General features: G+C 36.6%; 1 protein-coding gene across 1 annotated transcript in view; it reads right to left on the bottom strand.

Annotated features, from left to right (window-relative positions):
* PIK3C2G (phosphatidylinositol-4-phosphate 3-kinase catalytic subunit type 2 gamma) overlaps positions 1 to 13,579 on the bottom strand; it is a 209,635-nt gene that overhangs the window by 112,689 nt on the left and 83,367 nt on the right. Inside the window, exons 16-17 of the mRNA XM_075757739.1 lie at positions 4,633 to 4,726; positions 3,084 to 3,178 (exon numbers count right to left, since the gene is read on the bottom strand). Coding sequence (XP_075613854.1) covers positions 3,084 to 3,178; positions 4,633 to 4,726 — 189 coding nt within the window. The remainder of the gene's footprint in view (positions 1 to 3,083; positions 3,179 to 4,632; positions 4,727 to 13,579) is intronic.

The raw sequence follows: 13,579 nt of genomic DNA, 5'->3' as shown, positions 1-13,579 counted from the left end.
AGAATTAATGAGACAAATCTGCAGCAGATACAACCAAAGAACAGACTGAAGCTATCCTTATTTACAACAATGAACATTCTATCTGTTCTGTCCACCTTGGCAATTACTGTCCCATCATTTTTAAACAAAATATTCAGAGAAACTTATCACTGCTTGATGGAAATGAGTTAACAATTTACTATCCAACATTAATATTAAAAAGGTGATGAGCTGCTACATCATTGTTGAGTAACTGCTTATCTGTGGTATGCAGGGAAATTGAGTCAATTTTAAATAACTGAGATATTATTATAAATTATATTTGTCATTAAAATAAGTTAGTGTTGACAGTCACCACCAGTTCAGGTAACTAGTTTCTAAATTCACAAAAGTGTTGTAAAACATGGATGTTAAAATCAGTTGATTTTTTCCCCTGTGGTTCTGAAATCACATCACCAGTTTTCTGAATTACATTAAAGTTGTCTTTTCCAAGTTTTATTTTGGGCAGGTACACTGTGCATAATGTTGTATTATTTAATAATCGAATGGTAATGTCATTCATTACAATTACAAATAAATATAATCTTGTTATTAAACTTTGTTTTTACCAGTCTTTGCTCCTTGATTGCTAATTTGGTAATGAAACAGACTACAACAATTAAGAATAAAATGTTACCTAATCACATTTCTTAAAAAGAAGTTACATGAGTGTACATGCACATATGGGTTTCCCACATTATTAAATCATTGAGCTTCTTTTAAAAATCTCCTTAGAGATAAGTGGATAAGACAACCTCTGTTTTCCATTACTTTTATAAGGACTGAAATTCAATTTGTGAAGTAAAGAAAGCCTTTATTAATTAATTAAGGTTTTATTAATAAAAACTATGAAATCACTATTAAATTTTGTAAAAAGCATTTATGACTTGGGAAACCACCTTTTAAAATGCTGGAACAGGAATATGAATAATTACATAAATTGACATGTTAGGTAGAAGAGAGTTTACTACTGAAGAACATGGTGGAGCAGACTTACCAAAGAAAAAAAGGTGCATAGTGTGATGAACACAAGAAGCAAAATTTTAACAGATAACGTGCCATATTTAAGTTCTCAGTTTAGATTGAAACATTTGAACAAAAAGCCTAAATAAAAGAGGTACTCTGGCTCCTTCCACTAAATTGAATGGGACTACTAGATGTTTGCTCAATTACTTTGTGCAGCTAAACACCTATATTATACACACCAGTTTAATCAGACTGTTTAAAATTTACCAATTTTTGAAACTGAGAGCAGCCAGCAAGTACATCCTGTGAAACAACCTCCCCACCTAAAACTAATGACCACTCAGTTTATATTAGGTGTACATAGCTCTACAACTATACTTCCAAGGATGACTACCACAGAGGTGGCTGCTGTTATTTTTGTCTGTTGTATTTGCTGATGTTTCCCCACTCTCCCAGGTTTTGCCATATTCTAACACATTGCCATTAGGTGAACTTGTTCTCAGAAAGAAGTTATCTGTTGTATTTTATTGACAGGTTGTTCCATGAAAAAAGAACTCAAATATATACACCCGATCCACAATCACAGTGTTTCTCTCTTCTGATACTATCTGTTTTTTTGGCTAAAGAGGCCCTGGCAGCAAGTTTACAAGGAACGTTAGTGGATGCTACATGTTAGCTGGTAATGTCACATTAAATTATATTGTGCCAGATAAAGATATCTATTATTCAGGATGGCATATCTGCTCTATATTACCCAAGATTATAGTATTAGACAGCTTGAGAAAAATTTGGGGAAAAAATAGGAATCTACACAGGTCTACCCGGCAAAGTAAAGAGGAAGACCACCGCAGATACTTAGTCATTTTCCTTCTGAGAAGAAGGAAGGAGTTAAAGAAAACACAGGCAAACCAATGATGTTCCCACTGTCCAATGAACTCTAGAAATCATTTCTAATTGCACAGAAAAACTATGAACTCTCTGGACACATTTAAGAGCACTAGCCTGGACATTTTATATCCAGTATGACTATATTTAATACAAGATAGTAGAAATCGCTCAGGTATATTTCAGGCACTGTCAGAAAAATGGCTTGCTAAATGTGGTTCCTCTTCATTTGACAGATACGCTTATTAGGCATGTTATTGTTATCCTACTCATTTCAGTGAAACAAACACATTCATAATTCTGTTTTATCCCCACTAACACTTCAAGAGATCATGCAGGTATGAAAGTATGATCTATGCTCTTTCCGACCTCACACTTCATCAACCAAATGATTACATTTCAAGTTGTTGTTTTTCCTTTGCAGGAAGGAAAGCTTTTGCTTTAAGGGGTCTGAACCAGTTGAACTGTAAATTAAAACTCAGTTCATCCATCATTATTAAACATGAAAAAAAAAAACCCCAAACCCAAAACCCAAACAAAAAAAACCAACCAGCCACAACAGTTTGATTTTCAATTCACAGGGCAGTTGTTCACACACAGAAAGCCACATTCCAGTTCAGGGAGCCTTAAAGTAACAGCACAGCAAACAGAATAACCACTGCAAGCAATAATACAATTACAGAGCTCCTTATATTGTAGAGGTAGACAGTGAATAGCAGTTACTGTCAAGACTGGTACATCTCTATAATCATGAAAAGGAACTATTGGAAACTCTACCATCACAAGTCAGACTGATATGCAAAGGAGTACGAGATATACTTTGGCACGTATGAGAAGCCTGAAAACTTCAGGAGAGGTCAGAGAAATCACAAAAGCAGGATTGTTTATAAGAAAGCCAAATGCTGCTTGGAGCTTGCAAATTTTGAGGAAGACTATTTTTGGCTCAAATCGGAAAATGCAGAAAAATACAAATGGTATCTTACAAGTGGACAGAACTTCTCCCCACCCCTCCTGCCAGGGGCAGAATGAAGGCAGGGATGAGTAGGTCTATTACACAATTTACCCATCCCAAGTATTGAAAGGAGAATAAAGAAGGAGCAAAACCCTAGGTTTTGCTGTTTTTAAACAAAAAAGAGAGTTTGTCACCAACAGAATCATGAATAAAGTTCATGAAAACAGAAAATGACTACGGTAGTAATGGCAAATGATCTTACCAGTAAAGTTGATGGGCTACCTGGATGCTCTGAAGAGAACGATTCAGCAGAAGTTTCACTAGAGGGCTTTCAAGACTCCACTCAAACTTGAGCACCTTAAGAGATAAATTAAGAAGAATCACTTGTATGCTGACTTTGTCATCTTTCCTTTATAATAAAATTAATCAGAAAGGACACAGTGCTTAGTTCGAACAAAGCAATCCAACATATGGAGACTGTCCTAGCAACACAATAAGCAAAGAAACTTCAGGACCCAAGTGTCTGCCGCCATCTGTAAGACAGGCAGATATGCTGATTCCAACTCTGTTAACATATATGTAAACATGCAGCTTTTCTTCCCTCGCATAAAACTATCAATGCTATGTTTAAATTTTTATCTGATTACCTGGTTTGGAAAATAAACTTATTTGTAAAACAGAAGCTGTGGGCACTGAAAGGTCACGTTAGTGTCCTACTGTGTGAATGCTGTAAAGCTGTGCAGGTTCCATTATCATAGAGTCATAGAATACCAGGTTGGAAGTGACCTCAAGGATCATCTGGCCCAAATTTTTCTTGGCAACAGCTCCGTTTAGACAAAAGCATGGTCTAGACAAGATGGCCCAGCACCCCGTCCAGCTGAATCTTAAAAGTGTCCAGTGTTGGGGAATCCACCACTTCCCTGGGGAGATTATTTCAATGGCTGATTGTTCTCACTGCGAAAAATTGTCCTTTTGTGTCCAGCTGGAATCTTCTCAGCAGTAACTTGCACCCATTACCCCTTGTCCTTTCCATTGCTTCATGGTAGTGGATTACATAAATATATTCATACACGTATACACATCTATCTATCTAGATATGTGCATATATGTGCATGCATTTATATAAATATACATTTAAAAACACACAACCCTCCCCTCGCCCCCCCCCCCCAGGAACTCCAAAAGACAGAATTGTAAGCAATCCACGTGCACAGTGTTACAAAGTAAGAGGATAAAGCTTTCTAAGTGTCCGGTTCCTCCTTGACTGCAACACAGGACCTACTCAATCACAAAGTCATTGCTTTGGAAGTAGTGGGCCCATAGCTTGTAAAACACTACTTTCCAGTGAAATGCAGTGTACATCTGCAAAGAGACAATTCTAACCCAAATTGCCCTGGTTACTCTGTGCTGACAGTGATTTTCCCCATGTATGTGGTATTAAGAAAACTGTGATTTGTTGCAACACCATTTACTTCCTTGACTACAACAAAGCTCTGCCACCACCAGCCCCTGGTTTGGTGCTCATAGCAGAATCTCTTGTTCAGATCCATTTTTTCTTTTTGTTTTTTAGTTGAAAACACCCTCTCCTAGTATACAGAAAAGTTCAATCAGTGTGCTAAACAACTACATTCTCTTAAGTGGAAAACAGTCTATAGCTCAGCCCTGTTGTTAATTCAATCATTGCATCAGCTGAACAGCCTTTCTTATTTATTCCTCTTACAATGTATCAATCAAACTGAAAGAATCAAAAGTATTTAATGAAGTTATTGATCTAGACAGAAGAATTTCTTGGCTATCAATTTCTTCCTTACCTGAACCAGCTGTGGGAGGTATTCTAACAATTCATCATTTGACAGATTTTCTATTTGTTGGACTGCTGTTCTGCGAATATCTCGATCTGGAAAACTAGAGCAAAACAAAAAGATATAATTAAGAGCTACTGAACCACTGCAACTGTCCTGAGCTCTCACTGATATAAAATGTTAGAAAGCCAGGTTTTCTCTCAAAATGGAATAGGACAAAAATCAATTCATTTGCTTTACTGTAAGAAGAGTCAAGAAACACATAGCAGATAACTTAATTGGATTGACTGCCGCAGTCTCATGGGGGGGGGGGGGGGAACCTGATCAAACACATCTTTAATTGAGCTATCACATGTTGTAATTTCCTCTCTATATACTGAAATATAAAGCAAATTATGGATCTTCTCTTGCTGCTCCTACTTACCTGAAATAGGAAATACCTGTGCCATGGGAACTTTTAACAGACTCTTGAAGACTTCTTTTGTTCTGAGCAACAACACAAAAGCTTGAAATTTCCCACACAAAAAAGGTTCATTTCAGACAGTTTATTTCAATGTCAGCTCTTTTGGTTCATATCATAACACAATAAAAATATTTTTAAACAGCAGTAATTTTGAAATGGAAAACATGTTTTCTTTCTAGCTTTTCTAAAGGAAAATTTAGTAAAGGCAGTGAAACATCGATTTCTGATGGGAAAATGTTTGAGAATTCAGCATAATCTGTATTCTTAACAAATTCTGGTTGAAAGCAGAGTGGCTGTAGCCTAATATAGATTTTGTGATGGAGCTCTAACTGTAAAAATGATAAAAGAGGAAAACATGGTATAGCAGCAATGATAAAACAGGGAAAGAAGGCTGGATAATGTAGCTGGTCAAAACGTTTTTCTTTAAAAAAAGAAAAAGAATGAAATTTTAGTGTAACCTAACTGATCAAAACTGACTTTTAACTGAACGTTTTCTCTCTTTTCAGAGAAAAAAAACCCCAAAAGTATACACTGTTGTTTTAATATTTGAAAGCTGCAAAATAATATTTTAAGAAGTTTTTTTGAAAAAATAAAATACAAAAACAATTTCCACCTTTTCATGTGTTGCATTTGTGACATTAATCGTGATACATGGAGAATTTCATGTACACAGAAGTTGCCTAGATTGATTCACAGTAGCTATTCTTCTACTGTCCCTTTCACAAGGGAAGGAACAGATGTGCCCTTCTGTGTATGTCTGCTACGTGGTGTCACCCTTAACTCTCTGTTAGCACTTGAGCTTGCCCATTGCCATCCCAAGAGTCTTTTCTGTCTTCCCCTGAAGCAAACTGGAAATGTTCATACAGACCTTTCTGTCACCAGAGCAGCAAGAGTGGTCATCTCTGCCAAAGAGGCAAAAATGTCTTCAAACAGCAGCACAGTCAATTAGATATTGTTCAAAAGAGCTGCTGGGCTTTGATCCAGTTCTCTGAGGGTAAGTACTTGCCCCACAGAAAGGAGTGAATCCCTCCCCTCTCTGTACTGATATGGCTATTAGGCTCTTTTCAAAATCTCTGATTTGGCAGTTTAGGCATACATAAAAATGATGAGTAAAGGACAGAGGTTATCCTGTCAATTCACCCTGGAGAAAGTCCTTTGAAATCAGAACCGTCATGTATGTCAGAAGGTGTCACGAGGCCTGCAGTATTACTGCTTTACGCACTCAACACAAAAACAAACTGCTCTCTTCCTAGCTTCCCATCCAGCAACTTTTGCCAACAATATACCCACTAGAAAAATAAATCAGAAGTCACCATATTGGGTCTGGCTGATATAGAGTTAATTTTCCCCACTGCGATCATCGAATTAACTATAGGTCATCAAATAAAAATGTAGATTTTTGGGAAAAAAAAAAAGGCAAAAAAAAAAAAGCTAACAGTTGGACCTAGTTGAAAGGCCTGGCTTCTGTGCTGCAATCAGCTGCCTCCTAGAGCACTTTCAATGTCCCTTTTAAAAATGCAGCTTAGGTCTGATTTTATTATTATGTTTGTCTGTTATGGTACATATTTGATGATGTTTTTAATACAGTTTGTAATTGTATAATGCTGAGAGGGCCTTGATGAGGAGAGAGGGAATACATTATAAATAAATTATGATAGCCCCAAATTAGCCTATTTTGCAAGGATTTTTTTAATTATTATTTATTCTAGGCAACCTATTAGGAATATGAAGTTGTTACTTTAATATTCACGTGTCTATTTAGAACAAAACATATTTGAAGGAGGACTGCATATTAAAAAAAATTAATCCCTTTCATATCATCCTATCTTCTAATTATGCAATTGCTCCAAAGGCCTGTGTGCCAAGCATGTGCAGATAATATGGAAATTAGTCTTCCCCTTTCTCTTCTCGCCTAGTTCAACAGGTTACTGAACAGTGAAATATGCTCTACGCTGGCACCAAGTCAAGCAGAAAAATGTTATTACTTAGTTACTGCTTGTCCTTACTAGAAGCCAACATTTGAATACATGCAATGCTATGATGAGAGAAACGCCTATATTTTTTCCAGCTAAACTAAGAACGATAAAATTATTTTAATCCCAACCTTGCCAGAAAATTCAACAGCTAACATTTGATTTGTTTAGAGTTAATTTGCTGTAAGTCAAAATGGGGGCTATATCTAAGTTCGCAAAAGTATCTCTAGGAGATGTGATTAGAATAACGATGAGCTCAAGCGCATAGGCACTGTGGGGAAAAAATCTACTGGTAGGTTTGCTTCAGGAAACATGGCTCCTGTCACTCTTCTTGAATGACCTTCTGGTAATTTGCTGGCCCTGGTTACTAAACTGTTTCCTTCAGCTTTTAAATCTTGAGCTTGAGGCTGAGTTGAATCTTTTTGAAAGAATGGGCAGTTAACACGTTCTTTTAACTACCTCACAATTTGTTAAGCCCCAGATGTAATATCCATTGCTCTCTTGAATTTCAGTGACAGTCAGGGCCACAGGTACAACAGAAAAATATTTACTGCTATTTGTTTAACCCCTTACATTTGTATTTGAGCAAACATTTAACATTCTCAGAAACACTAGAACTACAGCAAATACTTATGAACTCAACTAGTATTACATGGTGCTTATGCTATTCGTGCTTATAAACATCAATTAATTTGCTAAAAGCCAGTAACAGGTTAAGGTCTAGAAGCAGATCCGAGTACAAAATCCTATCCTTCACATGCCTGGTAATTAATTAGGGCTAGAGGGTTTTTTCCAGTGAATAATCTTGCAAACTTTTGAGTGTTGTATCAAATCTGATTTTAGTAATCCATAAATTAGTCTTGATTAGAGGACACAAGTAATAGATTTTTTGGCTCTGTGACTCAATGCAAAAGAAATCACTTTAGGCCTAAGAAAAACAGCTTCATAGTTGGGGTATTAGAAGACATCTGATATCCAGGGCTTGCAACAATGAATATGTAATTATTTACACATACTGAAAACTCCGGAAGCAGAGAAGTGAGACGACTGTATCACAACAAATTCAATATTCCAGCTTTAAGGGTACTCTCCTAAGAAAGAGGAGCACATCTGTATCAGAGCTCTCTATATCAGATCAATTTTGCAAAGTATTTGAACCATAGATGATCAAGTTCTTGACATGTGGCCTCCGATAATGGCTTCAGAGAGGCAGGAGATTCAGGCACTTCTCTTCCCTAGCTGTTTTATCGTTGCCGCCAAAATCTCTGAGAATTTAGCTAGAAAAAATGCAACTTAAACCAAGAACCTTTAACAATGCTTGTATGACTTCTTTGCAGTTTCAAAATGGTAATTTTCATCCAGGTTTCCAATTACTTCCAGATGTATTTTTTCCCCCCTCTACAAACAACCTATTGGTCAATAAATAATTACATGAATAGAACCATGGTGTTCCTCATTTATTTGCCTGATTGCATTGTAATATATCCTAGCTTTCTTCTTTTGGCCAATTTTATTTGTTCTCTGTTCAGGTAATGAGTACTCCATAACAGAGATTGTGACTTCTTACAAATTGGTTCCAGGTTTACACACTCAGAGACACTACTGAAAAACAAACAATACGTAAATGATAGTTGAGTCTAGTCCTTAGCAATAGGTCACACTATGCAGGACTTCAAATTTCCCCTTCACAACTCGTCTTGCAACCTGGATTCTCCTTAGGTTATGAAACTGATTTCCTTTGATATTTAACCTCAACACCCCTTCCGCTATTTTGTTCTTCCCTCCCTGCATGATTCCAATGATTGACAGCCATCCATTTTTATATCTTCTGTCTAAGTAGCTGTAGATTGTTAGGTGTCCCTTGAGACTTTAAGATGTTTTTGGTAAAAGTTGAATTTTGAGCTGGAGGAGCATAGATGAGCATGTGGATGAGCTGGATGAGCATTTACTTTAGAAGTAAGAACAACTTACAGTCTTTGAGTCTTTTCATACAGATAGCCAGTAGGGAGTGATTTGTCTAGCTGTACCTTTCAGCTAAATCTGATTCAAACAGAAAACTAAGCACTGCTGAGGCATCCTGTGGATTTGTGAAATTCTCCTGAGATTTTAGCATCTGCCAGTGGTGACTTGATTGGAAATGAGAAATAGATGTGCATTTCATTTTTAACAGTTTTATTATTCTAATTTTATTGCATTGTCTCAAATAACCCTATGCTGGAAGATATTTGTCAGGTAAATGGAACTGTACAGTTCACTACATTTCCTGGTACGTGGCGATCTCTGTAGAGAACAGAATGGCCTTTCCACGAGCCATCTTTTAAGTTAGAGGTTTATAACATGCCACATATTCCCTTCACTTTTTAAGTTCTGTTGCATTTTCAAAAAAGAAAGACTCTGGCCTCATTAAATGCATGTTATTGAATCTGGTAGAAACAAGGAAGGCTGAGCTAGCAAATCTACTGTAACGAAGATACCAATTCAAAACAAAAAGCCCTCTACGTAGTAAAGGATATCATGTCACTGACAGGTGCAACTGGGCCAGTACAGAAAATATGGAAGAACTGTTTAAAAGAATAGACAGATAAGTTCTGGGTAACAGTTTAAGTATTTTAAAACGAATTAGACAGGAAGAGAGAAGAAACTTAAAGAATAATAATTAAGGAATTCCTTTAGTTTTAGCACACAGATAAAATTATCAGGGCTATTTACTTTCTGTTGGTGATTTTTTTAATTCTTCTGAGGCCTTCTAAAGAAAACTCTGTGTCAGTGTAAGAAGATTAGAAAATGACAAGGACGAAATGATAGTACAGAAAAATAACAAATACCATCAGTAAAAAGGACACTGGATTTTCAAAATTTTCAGTTGAAAAAGAGTAATATATTCACTCCTCATTGTGATAAGACATGTAAACCCTCCCCATCCCCCCCTCACTGCAAAGCTCATGGTCAGATACACTAGCTATTGCTTTGGCTGATCAACTGGCAGATGGATCTGTAGAATTTACTCAAAGAAAATACACTTTAAGTAATGCTTACATAGATTTTCTATAAGAAATTCTAACTAAAACAACTAGTAATAAGTTTAAGTTGTCATGGAGACCATATGGTGAACCATATCCTAGGAGAGAACAAGACAGGAAGAAATTAACAAAAAGGAATTTGCCATTTGAAATCTGTATGGTCTAGAAGGTTCTTCCCACCCCAGAGACAAACTTTGTTCTCTGTCGCATTAAAACAAAAGAACAAAACATGGAAAACTTGATTATTTACAGGATTAGCCTCCTGATCAGATTGCATGTTTACGTACAGAAAGCACGACATGTCCTACATAGTTATCCGTTCTTTGTTGTCTTACTATAGCTGTCTGCTGTCATACCTTCATATTTATTGACAAGAAAGCTAGAAATGGTTAAAGCCAGTAGGGGGGGACGGGGGGGGGGGACGGGGGGGAGGAATTAATCACATTATGGTGATTAAAATGAAGAGTTGTCTATTCCTAACAATGCATATATTCCCACATAAGTTATCACTAAATTTCATGTACATTACTACAAAACAGTTTTAAAGCTTTATCAGTAGTACATTCTGTACATCAAAGTAACAAATTAATTGCAGACTTACTTTGTTCTTATTTCTTTGCATAAGCCTGTGTTTGGTTTCCACATTGATATACGACTACAGCCTTTTAAACCAAGTAAGATGTAAACAGGCCAGATATACTCTAGCTGTATCTGTTTGATAAATACTCTGTTGGGCATTCTTTGTGGACTTTCAGGAACAGTTCACATTCTGCTTTTATTAAAACAATGACAACCTGATTCAACACTTCTAAAATCAATTTGGCTTTCAAAGGTGGAAGAACAAACTCTGGCTTCAAGCTATCACATTTTATTATAATTATTGGTTCAAAAGTTTTGCATATATTGGTATATATCTTAACCTCTGAAACTCAGTAGCTACTCTGCTACATAATGTGAAAATCAGCAATAATACTGTGAGATTAGTATTAAGGCTGAGGGATGCTGTAACCAGAAGGGCATCTTCTCTGGTCAAGGAGAAGTAGGAGGACTCATATCTTCCCCTACTCTGCCAGCTCCATACAGGGAGTTAAGTAAGGCAGCATAAAACCCCTCTAACACCTTCATGTCTGGTCTCAAAATCCTCTGAATTGGCACACGGTTTTAAAGGAATGTTCTTTTCTATGCACTTGCCCTGACAGAGTTATAATTTATCAGAAAGTTTGTAGGAAAAACCATTAAGCCTACCAATGAGGTTATGTTTTCACCTCCACTGTTGAATAATAAAAGTTCTCTCTTCAGAATGGTTGCAGCCATGCACAATACTGGAAAATGACATACCTTATTTGGTGGCTGTTTCCTGATTCTAGCTTGATTTCCTGATTCCTAGCTACAATATCTCACAAGGCTGCAAGTGTACTCTAGATATTCCAGAAAACGAAGGTTGGAGCAAACACGCTGCTATTTGGGGTAATGAATATATTTTGGCTTTCATTTTCAATAATTTGAATAGCAAGATAACCTCACAAAAATCTATTTGTAAGTGCAGTTGTTCTATACATACAAAAAACATTTGCATGTTAGCAATGCATCATAAAAGATAGACTTTCTAACACTGCCTTTCATTTCTTTCTGTCATCAAGAAAATTCTCTGAATAAACAAGTGTACCCATGTCATTTCCCTGGCAAGTGTGCCATGCAAAGTAGATACAGTTATAGAAAGCTCTAACTCCACTAAACTTGGCGTTTTACCAAACTCAATAAGTGAAGTCAATGGTAAAATGCACAGGGCACCAATAAGCAGTGCTGAGTAGGAGGGACCAGCTCTATACATTCTGCCTTAAGGAAAATTTTATTTTTCAGGCAATGGCTTATAATCACCCTTCCCTGAAATTAGAGGTAAAACTAAGAGTGTAAAATCTTATTCTACACTCCCCCCTGCCATCTTCTCTATCCCATCTTTATTGATTAAAGAAACGTTCATTGTTTTTTTAAATTGTTTTTAAAGTGTTGGCTTCTGGGGCTTTAAGAATCAATGCGTTTACTGCAAGGACTGGATGCAAGGTTGCTACTGAATTTATCTGTGAAATGTGCCATGATTGTGTTTCCAATTTATGAAAGTTCTTCTTTTCCACTGCATAAATGAGTATGTTATCATTTGGCTGCCTTGAGGTGTGCCTGCAAAGTGGAAAAAGCATAATCTGGAGAGACATGCTCAAAGAACAAGAAATATCTATTAATTTGTAAATTTAATTGTGCAGGGAACAAAAAGAATTTAGAAGTTTCAAAAAGTTGCAGTGCTCTAACTCAGATGTGGGATAATGAGGCTTGATCTGATGGGCCATGGTACCTCTCCCTAAGCTCTGTGATAATGTCTTCTAACCCAGGCAATGAGGTAGTGCCTCCAATCATTTTCATTTCTTTATTCTTGCAAATGTGAGATTGAGCTTAATCATCAGGACAGATGCTGCTTTTTCATTCTGAGAAGAAGAATAATTTAGAGTCCCCAGACCAAAGCTTGCAAAAATGACTAGTGATTTTGAGTATCCTCTCTACACTGTATAAGGAGTAAGCACATGCCTGCAGGAGGAATTCAGGTTCTCTTTAAGACACTGCAAACTGAAGGCTTCAGCAAAGGAAGCATCCAAAATTCTGAGTGATTGGAAAGTCTTGGTCTCTCTTATGGTATTGCTAACAATGTGGTAAATTGCAGTCTATAGAAACGATACAACATAGACCTGAACTGTGGATCTCCTTGCTACACCATGTTCTGAAAGCTGAATGTTTATGTGGAATCAATTTTTATTTGGAAAAAAATCAAAATAGCAATGGTAACACAAGTCCTTAAAACAGACATGAATATATAAAGAGCATTTCTTTCATATTCTGCTCATGTTTTATATGAACGTGGATCTTTCAGCTGTGTCTCAGTAATCACAAGAAATCAGAGAGCTGTTTTGTGGATGATAGAAGTGAGGAACCAAGTTGATGAATTGTCAGTGCCAAACATAATACAGGATAGAGTTGAATGAACCTTCAAAAACAGCTCAGTTACAGAGCCTACAATCCAAAGTCAGTGAAGGTAATGGTGAAGGGAAGTTGGACCATATCCAGTACTACTTTATTTTTCAAAATGATTGAAATCTGAGAAAAAGAGAACCAAGAGAAGAAACCTCAGAAATTCATTTATATGGAAAGTACTCCTCCACTTCAACCCACTCCATCTGCATATACATGTGTCTCAGCAGTTAAATCATGCGACCTATACATCTCTGAAACCAGACATGTTTAAGGAAATGTAATCCTTCTGTTTCTGAAGGTTAGCTTCACAGTTGTTCATGCACCTACAAAATACCGTGGATATGAGGACAGAAATTATTTTTAAAGAGGATTTCTGCTGTAATCCAGAACTTTTCTGTAGTGTTAGCACGAAGCAAAAAAAAACCCCAGATTGATATTATCTTTTGTGAGGAAGAAACTAAAGGGACAAACCAGCTAAGATC

This window comes from Balearica regulorum, chromosome 1 (assembly GCF_011004875.1).
Source record: "Balearica regulorum gibbericeps isolate bBalReg1 chromosome 1, bBalReg1.pri, whole genome shotgun sequence".
NCBI lineage: Eukaryota > Metazoa > Chordata > Aves > Gruiformes > Gruidae > Balearica > Balearica regulorum.
Note: the sequence above shows the minus strand (reverse complement) of the source record. Positions and strands in the feature narration are given on the sequence as shown.